Source organism: Lutra lutra, chromosome 2, assembly GCF_902655055.1.
Source record: "Lutra lutra chromosome 2, mLutLut1.2, whole genome shotgun sequence".
Taxonomy (NCBI): domain Eukaryota; kingdom Metazoa; phylum Chordata; class Mammalia; order Carnivora; family Mustelidae; genus Lutra; species Lutra lutra.
Genome location: NC_062279.1, coordinates 145288989 through 145303758, shown reverse-complemented (window position 1 = coordinate 145303758; position 14770 = coordinate 145288989). Strand labels below are relative to the sequence as shown.

General features: G+C 58.3%; 1 protein-coding gene across 3 annotated transcripts in view; it reads left to right on the top strand.

Moving 5' to 3' along the window:
* WFS1 (wolframin ER transmembrane glycoprotein) overlaps positions 1 to 13577 on the top strand; it is a 30808-nt gene extending 17231 nt beyond the window's left edge. For all 3 annotated transcript variants that reach the window (XM_047718822.1, XM_047718824.1, XM_047718821.1), the window contains exons 4-8: positions 140 to 284; positions 2138 to 2308; positions 3786 to 3866; positions 6392 to 6537; positions 11093 to 13577. In XM_047718822.1, the coding sequence (XP_047574778.1) occupies positions 140 to 284; positions 2138 to 2308; positions 3786 to 3866; positions 6392 to 6537; positions 11093 to 12901 (2352 nt within the window). In that variant the 3' untranslated portion in view covers positions 12902 to 13577. The remainder of the gene's footprint in view (positions 1 to 139; positions 285 to 2137; positions 2309 to 3785; positions 3867 to 6391; positions 6538 to 11092) is intronic.
* Positions 13578 to 14770: the final 1193 nt, after the last annotated feature.

Below are 14770 nucleotides of genomic sequence, written 5' to 3'. Positions count from 1 at the left end.
CAGGGCAGAAGAGGGTCGGGAAGCCCCAGACTGCTGGGGCAGTCTGGGAAACAGGTCAGGATCAGGATGCAGAGCAGGAGCCCTGGTGCAGCACACGGGGGGTGCCGCAGAGTGTGGCTTGACCGGGTTCTTGCTGCAGGTGGGGAAACACTACCTGCAGCTTGCCGGCGACGCAGATGAGGAGCTGAACAACTGTACCGCCGTGAGCTGGCTGATCCTCGCCGCGAAGCAGGGCCGGCGCGAGGCTGTCAAGCTTCTTCGTCGGTGCCTGGCGGACAGGAAAGGTAGGTCCACGGGAGGCTCGGGCAGGTGGGTCCGAGGGAGGCTTGGGGCAGGCACAGCCCCTGAGGGACATGCACTGCTTGCTAAATCGGCAGGTGTAAATTCTGTTCCGCTGTGGTTTTGTTCCAAAGACGTTGTTTCTGGAGTATGACATGGGATGTTTAGCTGGCAAAGCCGCTGTCATCCTCTTCGGTCTGTGTTGGTCTGTTGGTAGATCCCTTCTGGGTTCTAATTCAGATCAAGGAGTGCATCGTAGAGCCTGTGGACGGTCAGCTTCAGCAGGGTACAGTAGGACAATGTGACAGTATCCCAAGGTCAGGATGGAACTTCTGGGGCTGACTTTGCATCCAGTCTGGGCTGAACAGCTGGGGGACCATAGGCCAGTGAAGACCTGCTCAGGTGCGTTCACTGCCAGGAAGCGAACGGGGGTGGGGGTGGGGGGTGGGGACCGGTGAGACATAGCCTGGCCACACGCGGTCACTTACTCCATTGTCCTGTAGCCATGGAGCAGTGTGCTTCTGGAAGTTTCAAACCTCAGAGAAAAATGGAAGCGTGTAGCGTGTGTCATAAAGTATTTTTTTAATGATTTTCTCCAGATGGTGGAAGTGTTTTATGGATATTATATAAAACTTGGAATGTATAGAAAACAAAGATACAAATTACCCATAACCTTGAAACCCAGAGAAATGCTCTATAGTTTCAAGCGTTTTTTTCTGGTTTTGCATCAGAATGTTTTTAAGAGTTATGTGTTATATAGAATCTTCTTTTTTTTTGGAAACGGGACTGATGCCGTTGGAAACACAGAATCGAGGCTTTCTGTCCTCAAGGATTTCTCACCAGCCCACCCTCCCATTGTGGAGTGGGAGGAAGGGCCTTGTGCCGGCGGGGGCGTGTCAGTGCACCCACACCCAGCAGTTACCAGAGGCCAGGAGGAAGCCTGGTCAGGACCAGGCCTGAGGACATGTGCTGCAGAGGGCCGTGGGGGGCCCTGTGTGCCGCCCTGTGTGCCCCGTACCGCCCCCCCACTTTTTCACACCAAGTGCTTCCTGATCGTGAGAGAAATGTGTGCTCAGGTGGAAAATTTGGAAGATGTTTAGAAGGAGAAAAAATTCTGTACCCCCTCCATCTCATGTCTTACTGCCCTTGGTGGGGGGGGAGCGCACTGATGACCCTGACAGTGGGGTTGAAGGGAGAAAGATGGCCATAGGCCAGCCTGTGAAACCTGTACCCATCTCTCTCCGTGGGGAGTCTCCATCTCCCTGGGAAAGGGCCGGTGGTGCGGGAACCGGATTTCCCAGCCGCCTCAGGAGGGGCAGCACCCAGGCTGATAACCGTGGTTACCTGAGTCTGACTCCCATGGTTCCCTGTCGTTCTGCCTGTCTCTGACTTCCCGGCCTAGGGCTGGCCAGGACGCCCCTGTGCCTTGGCTTCCCATCTATAAATGAGGAGAGCCGTGCCTACTCCCGAGGGTGCTGGTGAGGAGGAAATTGGACAGGGAAGTGGGCCAGGAGCACAAGAAGGTCTAGCACATGCCTGCCTGGGGGGTCGCCAGGGGAAGCCTACCAGGAGCGTGGCAAGGGCCCGCCATGTGCTCGCCCACAGGCTCACCCCAGGGAAGGGTCCACTGAAGGACCAGGCTGAGCTCCGATCTGGAGTGTGGGTCCTGGCAGGTTTTTTGGCGAGATGTCGTTTTGGGGCAGATGTCTCTTCCTGCTCTGGTGACCCGAGGAGCCTGCACAGCATCTCGTGTGAGTCCCCTCCCAGGCCCCCGCAGGCAGAGCTGGTCAGCGCTCGGAGCTTCACCAGCGGCACCCAGGCAGGCGGGACAAAACCAGCAATGCCTCTTGTCTCGTAGGCATCACTTCTGAGAACGAGCAGGAGGTGAAGCAGCTCTCCTCCGAGACGGACCTGGAGCGGGCCGTGCGCAAGGCGGCCCTGGTCATGTACTGGAAGCTCAACCCCAAGAAGAAGAAGCAGGTGGCTGTGTCAGAGCTGCTGGAGAACGTCGGTCAGGTCAATGAGCACGGTACGCAAGCCTTTCGGGCCCCAGGCCTTTCCCAGGGAGCTCGTGGGCTTCTCTGGGGGAGTTCTCCAGGGCTTCCCTTTGGGAGCCCTGCAGAGACTCCAGGAGCGCACTGGGGGCTCCCAGGGACCTTTTTGTGGGTCTAGGCCCAGGGAGGGTCCCTCCTGGGGTATAATTCTGTTCTTGGGGTCTCCTTCCCAAGCCCTGCCCGAGCTCTGGTACAGTCCACTGGCAGAGCCACAGGTCTTGTCATTCTCAGGGTGTCCTGCTCCTCTTGAAGGGACAGAGCCAGGGGAGAGTAACACAGATGCGGCAGGACCTGGGTCCGAGTCACCGAGGTTCCAGGAGCACTGAGCTGACTGTGGCTCAGACAGCCTCCCTGAGGCAGGCCTCATCACTGGCCTCCGCAGCCCTCCCTCAGCCTTCTGAGCCACAGCCAGCCCAAAGGACAGATGGGGCAGAAGAATGGGCGTCCCCAACTGGGTGCGGCCTCTCCATCCCCCGGGGCCAACCTGACCTTTCCTCCCCATTACTGGAGGAGCACCTGCTTCCATCTGTTCAGGTGTGATTTCTGCCCAGGACTGCCCCCAGCCCTCTCAGGTCCACCAGGGCTGGGGCCCCCCGCCAATACAGCAGAGCAGCAGAGAAGGCTGTGGGGTAGACACTGTGCCCTTCTCCTGGAGTTTCCCGGTAGGACCCCTGCCGACTAGAGCCTCTAGGCACTAGCCTGCTATCTGGGCCGGGACTGGGAAGACTACGTGCTGGGGCCAGCGGAGGTATCCATGAGGCCTGGGTCTCGGAGGGCAGCACCCTGGGGAGCCATGCTTGTGGTGAGCTCAGGGCCGCCCTTGGAAAGCCCCAGAGCTCCTGCAGTGACACAGAGCAGCCCCCACTTGCTGCCCCCCTAAACCAGGCCACTTCCATGGCCCTCAGTCTCTCTGGGTCACAACACCTCTTCCCTCGTGTTGCCTCACTCCTGCCTGACCTGACCCCGCAAAGGCACGCTTGCTGGAAGACTTGAATGCTCACCGGATTGCGGGTGTGGCAGGGGGTAGATGTTGACAAAAGGGCAGAATATTTCAGTCTGGGCTCAGCACTCAGCTATGAACAGACTCGTTGTGGAGCCCCTTCCAGCACGAGGGCTGGGGAGATAGGGAAGGCCTGGCCCCCGGAGAGCTCCGTCTTTCCTAGGGGAAAATCCTGCCAAGGACAATGCCGGCAGAGATGTCTGGGGAAAAGTTGTGCTGATCAAAAACTGGTGTGTCTATTGCCCTGGCTGCATTGGCAGAGGGGACGGCTGTACCCAGCGGGGGCCGAGAGGTGGCTGTCACTGTCCCCATCAGAGGCTGTGTGGAGGCCCCAGGCCCTGTGGTCCCCAGAGTTGAGGGACGCCCCTTGAGCACACGTACCGGTTTCTAGAATGCTGCAGAGCATGCCGGAACAGCCTGCTTTGATTCTCTCTCTGCTCTGTCCTCTACAGATGGAGGGGCACAGCCAGGCCCGGTCCCCAAGTCCCTACAGAAGCAGAGGCGGGTGCTGGAACGCTTGGTTAGCAGCGAATGTGAGTATGGCCTCCCGTCCTGCACCCGTGACCCCCTTTGACCAAGCCATTACGCCTAGCACCCCAGGCACCATGTCTACTCCTTGCTGCAAAGTCCAGGCATGGGGCTGTCAGTGTTCTGGGCAGTGGGATCTGGAGCCTGCCCAGCGGGAGCTCATGGTATGAGGGAAAACAGACACAGGACAGGACAGTAGGACAGTCCTCACAGGACAGAGAGACGGGGGTGGTGTGGGAGTGCATCCATGTGCCTGAGCAGGTCAGCAAGGGTGAGGAGGCAGTCAGCCCCTGAAAGGCAAGGGGAGGGAACCGCACACAAAGGCCCAGTGAGGGGGCACCCAACAGAGTGTGGGGACTCCCAGAGCATAGGCTGTGGGAAGATGAGGAATGCAGAGCCGGGGTGCATGCAGAATTGGGTGCCTTTGGGGCATCCAATTAGGAGAGGTCCTCAATCCATATGCAGCTGCCCAGCTGCGTGGACAGACTCTTGGTCTTGGTCACCAAGGAGGCAGCAAGAGGGACCTAGGGGCTGCTCCGTGCTGACAGGTGGCCCGGCTCCTCCCCCACTCTGCCACCCTCCTCATGACCTCAGGCAGGCCTGGTTTTCCTCTCTGAGCCTCAGTTTCTCCTTGTGCGCACAGTGAGGGGCAGATTAGAGGGGCACACACCCCTTCCCACCAGGCTGGTGAGCAGTCAGTCCGTGAAGTGTTGTCGGAGCTCTGGTGAATCCTGAGTCTGGCTTTCCTGGGGCCTTGGGCACGTCAGGAGCACAGACTGACTTTCTTGCTCTGTTCGGGGGATGTAAAGCGGGGTAGGACACTGACATGGAGAGACACCTGTGGCTGGTGGACGCCAGAGGAATCCAAGGTTCTAGATGGGTTTTAAGTACAGAGGTGCTGGGGGTCCGACTGTGTTTGGGTTGAGAGACGCCTCTGGGCAGAAGTCGAGGAAGGCTGGTGCCTCCTGAGGAGGCTCAGCAATGCCTTCTCTGGCCTAGTCTCCTTACGGTTAACCACTCAGAACTTCCCTGTGCACGTGGTAACTGCTAGAAAGTCCTGGGGTCCAGGGGAAGACCACATGCTCTGGGCTCAAAGGGATGGGTCTGAGGCCCCCCGGAGGTGAGAGCTGGACAGAGACACTGTGGTGGGTGTGAATGGTGCCATCCAGGGGTCCCCGCCTGGCTGTCAGCCAGCCGGGCCAGCCTCCCCTCGAGTGCAGGCTCCTGGACCCTCCCCACCAGGACACTCCCAAAAGCCTGTGAACATGGGCTTATTCCTCTCACCTCAGCAAAAAAGGTATGAGACCCTCTCTGGACCCCTCACAACCATAGCAGCCACCCTGTTTCTTTGTTCCCCTTGCTAACGAAGCTGGACGGGGGCATCTGCAGTCATTGTCCTGGCTCCCCATCCCATCCCTTTGTCATCCCACCAGAATGGCTCTGTCCAAGGCACCAATGACCCATCCTCAGACACCGCTGTGTCCACACTGCAGGCCTTGGTGGCCAGTCTCATGGTGTCAGGCCACCCACGACACCAAATGCACAGCCTAGCCCAGGCTACTGGGCCCTGTCTTCTCTACCGGCTCTCTCACATCAGCTCAAGCCACATGTGTCCACCTGCCACTGCCATCTGTGCAGGCCCTGCCCCAGGATACCCCATCTCATGGTGGCCTGTGGCCTGGGTGCAGCCCTGGATGCCTTCCAGTCCCCCATGTTGGCACACAGCCCCTTATCTGCATCCCACCCTCTCCTGGGGTGCTCGCCTCATTCCTGACACGGTTCCCTTTGCTCTTGCTGCTGCTTATTGATTTCTTCTGGCGATCAGCTTTGGTCCCAGTTTCCCCGGCGCCCCCGTGCCCAGAACACAGCCCCTGCACAAGCGGTCCCAGCAACTCATGGTGAGTGATGGCCCCGTAGCTGGCAGCCCGCTTATGACATGATTGCTGTGTTAATTCGCTCACCATATCTCCCCAGCTGCCCTCTGCCTGGAGGACAGTCTTGACATGGACACGACTGTGGTGAGCAGCCGGCCTCGTCTGGCCTTGTTGAGCATGACCCCACTAGCCCAGGACCCCAGCCTGGGGCACATGCTGGGTTCATGCACAGATCCCAGGCGTTGCCAGTGCTAGGGCCAGGTGCCTGGCACGTGGTCGGCCCTCAGTGGCTGCATACTGAGTGGAGGGGTCGGTAAGTGGCGGGGCTGTAGGGCGGCCATCAGTAAGGCTGTGAGAAGCCACAGCTGAAGGACGGGGCAGGAAGGTGGCTGCCAGTTCTGCTCAGGCAGACCCTGGGCTTGAGAGCTGAGAGAAGGAAGTTCAGGGGAGGGACAGCTTGTCACCAAGGAGAAGAGGTGAGATGAAGGCCGTCCCATCTCTTCTCCCCGCTGGCTGTCCTTGCCCACCGATCTGTCCTGGACAGAGAACCACTTCCTCCCGAGCCGGCTTGGCCTCCCTTTCCACTGGGCCCTAGCCACCTTCTTGCCTGGCATGGCTGTGTGGGGTGACCCCATGCCCCTCTCTGTTTGGCCCAGCTAAGAGCTACATAGCGCTGGACGACTTTGTGGAGATCACCAAGAAGTATGCCAAGGGCATCATTCCTGCCAACCTGTTCCTGCAGGACGATGATGACGATGAGCTGGCGGGCAGGAGCCCCGAGGACCTGCCCCTGCGCCTGAAGGTGAGTGCGCCGGAGGGCTCTGACCACTAGGGCCCCCACCTACTATCCAGAGGGGTAGATGGGATGCCCCAGTGTGACATGGAAGCCTTTGGGACCGCACAGCTTATCGGGGGAGGCGCACTCTGTACGGATGGTCCCTGTGGTCATTCGCTCACCATACCTCCCCGGACTTCCCTCCCTCTGCCTGGAGGACAGGATGTGTTCTCCCAAATGGGGCCTTTTGTGGGCACTCAGGCTCCAAACCCAAGAGCATTGTTGAGGGCGGGCATACTCAGGAGTGACGGGTGAGCCTTCCTGAGTCTTTCTGGGCAAAGCACTCTGGGCGGCAGTGTGCCATGCGCTAGAGTCTGACTTTCACTTAGACTTTGTCATTTTGAAAAATGATCCATTTACAGCACGGAATGGAGGTTGGTTTCTCAAAGATGCCTTCCCCCAAAAGCAAAGTGCTAATGTTGGGAGACCATGAGGATCCTGCCAGGGTAGCTGTTCACCTAGGTCTGCGGGGATGAGGAAGGCATGGCGAGCTGTAGGAAGGGAGGCAGCCTGGTCCCGCCGGCGGCCAGCAAGCAGCAGCAGCAGTGAGGAATGAGGGCACACAAACAAGTCTGCAGAGCCAGGGATGGTGGGTCACGGCCCTGCTGTGACAGCACTCACTCTCGGTCCCATGGTTGAGACTTACAGTGCAGGTGGTCACCATGGGCCACTCCATGCTCTCACAGGTTCCCCAGGTCAGCTCTCCCACCTTGCAGAGCGCACCCTGATTTCCCCAAGCGTGGCTGCCTGACTCAGGCAGGACTGTCTACACAAGGGGCCCGGAGCAGACAAATCATCATGAGGCCCATGGAGTTAGTCGTCTAAGAGGCCCTTGTTCTGAGCTGAACATGTATGAGCAGGAGTGTGTATGGACCACCGTCAGTGATGCAGAAGGGCAGGGGATGGCCTGGACACCAGCGGGCAGGAGTGGCAGGGACAGGAAGTGTGCCAAAGTCCCCCCCAGTGGAGGCAGCTCGGTATAGCCCTTCCTGGGAGCCTGGCTGTGGAGGCTCAGATTGGGCACCCTCCAGGTAGGGAGGCCGACACAGAAACGGTGCACGGAGATGCCACAGCCCAGGGCGGCCGGCATGGTGGCCTCACTCGGGATCCGTGGGCAGAGGGATCCCCCGAGGACAGGGGCTGCGTCCAGGATGAAGTTCTCAGCCACAGGCTGAGGGGACCCAGGAGCTTGACCAAGGGAGCTCACAACTTTATCGCAGGTCCTCTCGGACAGGCCTGGGCTAAGTGTGTTCACAGACGGACGCTGTTAGTTTCCCTAGAATGTGAGAGAAGGTGGGTGAAGTGCTTGCCTTGGTTCTTGGCCAAGAGGAGGCCAGCGAGGGTCAAAGGTGAAGGGGTGAGTCTGGGGAACTGCGGGCAGGTTGCGTGGCTGGGCTTGGTTGCTAACAGTGCCTGCTTTCAAGGCAGCCTGGTTGGGATGGTGAATTATGTCACCCTACTTACAAGTGACAAGCTCAGTGCTGTCAAAACTTCTGAGAGTCCTTTTTGGGAAAGAGATTTAAAGTATTCGAACAAGAAGTACACGGGGCTCTGTTTTCTTTTAGTTTCTGAAGTTGTCAGAGTACTTTGATGCCTTTACAGTTTGTCTTGTCAAAAGGCTTTTGTGAAAAAGAGATGATGGATCCTAGCAGGTGTCTCTAAAACCCAAGGCTGTTCCAGCTTTTTCGGAGCAGGAGGGAGGCACACGCTCCGTCTTCCTGCCCCCGCGAAGTGCTAGGTGCCTCTGAGCGGCCGCGACTCCCACGGGCACCTCAGACTCCAAGCCCCACACTGCTCCAGACTTTCGTGGCAGATGAAGCCCTCACGAGAGTCAATTTAGTAATATTTAAAAATCCGCAGTTTCACTCTGAATCATCGGGAAGGGCGCGGGTGCACACTGTCACTCAGGTCTGAGCCGAGTCAGGTTGAGATGGCCTTGCTGCAGCTGCCTGGTCACAGAGGCCGTCCTATCACAGAACGGATCCCTTGCTTGTTTTTTAAAAAATTTCTTTCCTGCTCAGGGAACAGCTTGTTTTAATTTGTTGGATTTGGTCTACAGAAAAGATTTTCTGTAGGGGCTTGGGTGGAAGCGACCAGGGGCTGAGTTGGGGCCCTGAAAGGAAGAGACTCCCTGGTCCTAGTGGCCCAGGGACTTCAGTGTGCAGGCAGAGGCCAGACACCACTGGACACTATATTCGAGAAGCTTCATTGTTTTTTTTATTCAATTAATTAACATATACTGTATTACTAGTTTCAGAGATAAAGTTCAGTTATTCATCAATCTTCTGTAACACCCAGTGCTCATCACATCTCCAGTCCTCCTTAATGCCCATCCCCTAGTTACCCTATCCCTCCCTCCAGCAACCTTGTTTGTTTCCTAGAGTTAAGAGTCTCCTATGGTTGTCTCCCTCTCTGATTTCCTCTTATTTTACTTTTCCCCTCCTTTCCCCTATGCTCTTTTTTTGTCTGTTTTGTTTCTTAAATTCCATCTATGAGTAAAACCTGTGATAATGATCTTTCTCTGATTGACTTACTTTGCTTAGCATAATATCCTCTAGTTCCATCCAGATTTCTTTCTTTCTTTCTTTCTTTTTTTTTTTTTGAGAAGCTTCATTGTCTTTTCAAGTTCCTCTCCGCCCTGTTGTGTGGCCTCACAGGCTCAAAGAAGAGGTGTGAATGGTTCAGGAGGTGAGGGGAGAACAAATTTCCTTGGTTTTCAGGCTGCTTGTACAGAGGAGGGCGGAAAGCTAAACAGCCCCAGGGGACACCTGTGGTCTGTCCTGCCACTGGCTGGGGCTGCCTCATCCAGGATTAGCTGCACACATGAGGGGTCTGGCTCTGTGTCTGTGTCAGGGAGGCCCTCCTGGGGGAAACCTGGAGGAGTCTGCTCACAGCCGCTCCCACTCCAGAGCAGGAACATATACCGACACTCGCTAGGGCCCATCCAGGTCCCGTGGGAGGGCAGTGCTGCGCTCAGGGCAGGTCACTGGCACCCCTGAGCTGGGAGGTCGATCATTCACTTCCTTTCTTGTTCTAGAACAAGGGTAAGTGGGCTGTCACAAATGTGTAAGAGGGAACGCAGCTCTTCACACATGTACGTGTGTGTGTGTGTGTGTGTGTGTGTGTGTGTATAGACAGTGTGCACACACACATTCCCTAATATCCCAACTCCCATGTGAGCCGGGCGCCCTCCCATCTGTGAAGGCGCACTATCCTGTTGCTTCCAGGTCCTCCTGAGCTGACAGCCAAGGCTCTTGAACAATGACAGCTGCATCTGGGTGTGATCACTCAGTTGTGCTCCCCCAGGATCCACCTCGTTGGCCGGGTTCATGCTATAGCCAGGCAGACGAGGCAGAGGCTATGCTGCCCACCTCACTGGGTGGTGGTGGGCATCCCCCCACCTTCGAGGGGCTCTGGGCAGCAGGCAGGCTTCCCTGCCCCCACACGTGGGTGTCTCGTGAGGTCAGGGGTCCACGCATTTGCCCCTCCAGACACACCCGGACCCCTGGCCTCCCCCACGCCATACCATCTGAGCGCCAGCACCTCTAGCCCCTCTCTCATTTCCCTGTGCCCTGGCCCGGTGGGTGCCTTGGGGAGTTGTGCATAGGTATGGAGTGCATAGGTGTGGGGCAGAATCACCCCCCTGCCTCCTCCCTTGGCTGCCCGCCTGCTCACCAACCTCATGTCCCTCATTCGTCCTTTGCTGTGTGAAGTCTGCCTGCCCTTCACACTGGTGCAGACTGCAGGAATGGCCGTGGGGGGAGGGTGTCCATTCTGAGCAGCACGGGTGTGTGGAACGGGTGGTAGCAGGCTGCTTTTTGGGGTCCCCTGCCACAAGCGAGCACGTCTCCTTGGCCCCTTACAGGTGAATCATCTCCATTTGGTTATGACAGGACAGGCGGTCCCAGTTCATGTTTGCAGAGAGCTCTCATTCTGGGCTCCCCATATCTGCTGCCGCTCCTGGGACTGTTCAGAGCCCTTCATGGGTTTGAAAGTATCAGTTTCTCTACCTTTAGAGGACGGGGGTGGCGGGGAGCAAGGCTCGGCCAGGCAGCCTCTGCCGCGGGGGTGGCCAGGTCACAAGCCCCACCCCCACACCGGCAGCCAGGGCTCCGGTCTCCACCAGCGAGGCTGGGTGGGGAGGGCAGAGGGGAACCAGGTGCTTTCCTCCACGTACCTGAGGTCTGGAAGGGGACACTAGTTTGCAGGAGTCTAGAAACCCTGGCAGAAGTTTGGGACGGGAGGGGAGCCAAGGGCTGGACTCCAGGGGCCCAGAGGAGAGGAGCCAGGACCTGCAGGACTGGGTGGGATTGAGGGAAGGTCTGTCCGGACCACAGAGCCTGGGGAAGATGTGACCATGTGCAGAGGGTGTTGACATAGGAAGGAGCCGCTGGGACAAAGGGTCCAGGGTGAGCTGTTTGCTTCAAGCAGAGCTCAGGTGGCTGGCAGGGTGTTGAGGACGGCATTGGGGCTCCTGTGCTGACTTCCTTCCGATTTCCATCTTTGCGTCCACCCCCACCAGGTGGTCAAATACCCCTTGCACGCCGTCATAGAGATCAAAGAGTACCTGATCGACATGGCGTCCCGGGCAGGCGTGCACTGGCTATCAACCATCGTTCCCACCCACCACATCAACGCCCTCATCTTCTTCTTCATCATTAGCAACCTGACCATCGACTTCTTTGCCCTCTTTATTCCCCTGGTCGTCTTCTACCTATCCTTCATCTCCATGGTGATCTGTACGCTCAAGGTGTTCCAGGACAGCCGGGCCTGGGAGAGCTTCCGCACCCTCACGGGCCTGCTCCTGCGCTTCGAGCCCAACCTGGACGTGGAGCAGGCCGAGGTAAACTTCGGCTGGAACCACCTGGAGCCCTACCTCCACTTCCTGCTGTCTGTCGCCTTCGTCATCTTCTCCTTCCCCCTTGCCAGCAAGGACTACATTCCCTGCTCGGAGCTGGCCGTCGTGTCCGTCTTCTTCACAGCCACCAGCTACATGAGCCTGAGCACCTCCGCCGAGCCCTATACCAGGAGGGCCCTGGTGACTGAGGTGGCCGCTGGCCTGCTCTCCCTGCTGCCCACGATGCCCTTCAACCTGCACCCCCTGAAGCTACTGGGCCAGACCTTCCTCACCCTGCCCCTTGGCCCCCTCGTCGTCCTGAACGTCAGCCTCCCCTGCCTGCTCTACGTCTACTTGCTGTACCTCTTCTTCCGCATGGCACAGCTGAGGAACTTCAAGGGCACCTACTGCTACCTGGTGCCCTACCTGGTCTGCTTCATGTGGTGCGAGCTGAGCGTGGTCATCCTGCTCGAGTCCACCGGCCTAGGGCTGATCCGTGCCTCCATAGGCTACTGCCTCTTCCTATTCGCCCTCCCGATCCTGGTGGCCGGCCTGGTGCTGGTGGGTGTGGTTCAGTTTGCCCGCTGGTTCCTGGCCCTGGAGCTCACCAAGATCGCCGTCGCTGTGCTGGTGTGCAGCGTGCCCCTGCTGGTCCGCTGGTGGACCAAGGCCAACTTCTCGGTGCTGGGGATGGTCAAGTCCCTGACGCGCAGCTCCATTGTCAAGCTCATCCTGGTGTGGCTCACGGCCATTGTGCTCTTCTGCTGGTTCTATGTGTACCGCTCGGAGGGCATGAAGGTATACAACTCCACGCTGACCTGGCCACAGTACAGCTTCCTGTGTGGGCCCCGGGCCTGGAAGGAGACCAACATGGCCCGCACGCAGATCCTGTGCAGCCACCTGGAGGGCCACAGGGTCACATGGACGGGCCGCTTCAAGTACGTGCGCGTCACGGAGATCGACAACAGCGCCGAGGCAGCCATCAACATGCTGCCATTCTTCGTGGGTGACTGGCTGCGCTGCCTCTACGGCGAGGCCTACCCGGCCTGCAGTCCCAGCGGTGGCCCTACGGCTGAGGAGGAGCTCTGCCGCCTCAAGCGCCTGGCCAAGCACCCCTGCCACATCAAGAAGTTCGACCGCTACAAGTTCGAGATCACAGTGGGCATGCCGTTCAGCAGCGCCAACGGCTCCCGCGGCCCGGAGGAGGACGACGTGACCAAGGACATCGTGCTGCGGGCCAGCGGCGAGTTCAAGGACGTGCTGCTCGGCCTGCGCCAGGGCAGCCTCATCGAGTTCAGCACCGTCCTCGAGGGCCGCCTGGGCAGCAAGTGGCCTGTCTTCGAGCTCAAGGCCATCAGCTGCCTCAACTGCATGGCCCAGCTGTCACCAGCGCGGCGGCATGTGAAGATCGAGCGCGACTGGCGCAGCACCGTGCACGGCGCAGTCAAGTTCGCCTTCGACTTTTTCTTCTTCCCGTTCCTGTCGGCGGCGTGAGGATGTGCCACTCCCCGACCCCCAGACAAGGAGCTGTCCATGCATGTCCCTGTCAGGACCTGACCCTTGCGTGGTCCCCCCGCCCGACGGCATGACACCGATGCTGAGTGTGTGTGCATGCGCAGATGGCATGCTTGGAGACCGCATCACGTGCCTCCGCTCACACCCCTGGCGTCGTGGGAGAGTGCATGCCCGGGGTCCGCCCATGGTCCCAGCCCTGAAGAGCACTTTACAGGTGAGCTGCTCTCCGCACCCCCTTCCAAGTTCCCTGGCCCTGTTCCCGTTCGTGTTGGGTTTGTTTTTTTAAAGAACCGCATGTGCTGTTGTGTGAAGTCCGTGAGAGCGTTTCTCATTGGGTCACGGCTAAGCCTTGACCACTATTGGCCAATCTGGGGCCAACATAGGGCCGAGAGCCTGCGCGAGGCTAGGGAAGATGGCGGCTCTGGGCAGAGTATGTTCGTGCAGAGCTCTGGGGCCCACGGCTGCCTGGCATCTCTCTTGTTGGTGCGTGTGGGTGAGTGGATGAGGGTCTTGAGGCATCAACCAGCACTAGGAAATGAGAAGAAACTACAGAGTCCCTTCCTGGCGCTTGGAAAAGCTTGGCCTGTGTTCAGTACTGGGAAGCTGAAAGTGAAGGTCCTCAAGCAGCCAAAATAAAAACATTTCTTGAAGTCTACTGTTTCTCTTTTCTTTACTAAAGAAAAACTTTCTTCTTGTGCATTCATGAGAACAGGTGTCTACACCGGCACCAAACTTTAAAGTGAGTTACAAAGAGCAGAACTGACATTCTCAATAGCTGACACCTACCCCCCCACCGCCCACCCCCATCAGGGTGGAGACCCTGGTGCCCCCTCCCGCTCTCCCCTCCTCCATGGACAGCCACTGTTGCCCATGGCTGTCCAGTTGTGCAGCAGGTCTGTGGCGGAGCCCACGTGGTCCAGTGACCGTGAGACTCAGGTCACCGATCGGATGGCACACACGTGGTTACCCGTGGTTTGGAGCAATCACTCCATGGGCAAGAAGTCTGGAACCATCTCCTGGGTCCAGGGATGCATGATGACATGCCACAGAAATACAACCGGAGCTTGAGCCACATGGCGGTACTAGAGCAGCTTGTTCCCTCTGTGAACATAGTGCCCCTCGGATAGTGACCTGAGTCTGAGTCCCTCCGGGCTGACATTGATGCCAAAGCCACCAGCCCACCCCTCCCTAGTGGGCGGACCCCTGGTAAGCAGTGGGTCTGCCAGAGCTCAGGAAATCTGGAGTCCTTCCTACATGCCTTCTGTGATTTGGAGACCCTTGCACTGACCATTCTGGGGGTGGCTGCCTGTGTTTTCCATGGACGTGGCCCATCTGGCGGGTAGCAGATTCCATCTGCCTAGAATCCCGCACGCTGGGAGTGCTCGAAGGCCGGCATCCCTCTGTGCCGGGTTTGCCCCCCAGGGTTCCTTCCCTGGGCTTCCTTCTCTGGGCGGTGAGAGGAGGTGAAAGGTGAGCCCAACCCCCTCTCTGCTCCCACAGCTTTGCGAGGCTACAGAATGAATTCACAGTATGACTTTGCCTCCCAAAGGTACAGAGAGAGGGGATCGCGGTGACAGCATGTGATCCTTTCACTCGGATGGGAGATGGGGAACATACAGGGACAGTCCTGATGCATGGAGGGGAAGACAGATTCAGAAATGGGGCACACTGCACACTAGCTGTGGGGCAAGGGTTGCACTGAGATCAGTCCCCTGGGGCACCACGCTGCCACTCAGCCCCCAGCAGAGCCACCTGCCCGGTGCAGGGGAGACACGGTCTTGGGGATCACCCCAGATTGGGAGTTGGACACCAGACCTAGTGCCTCCACCACAAACCCCTGCGTCACCA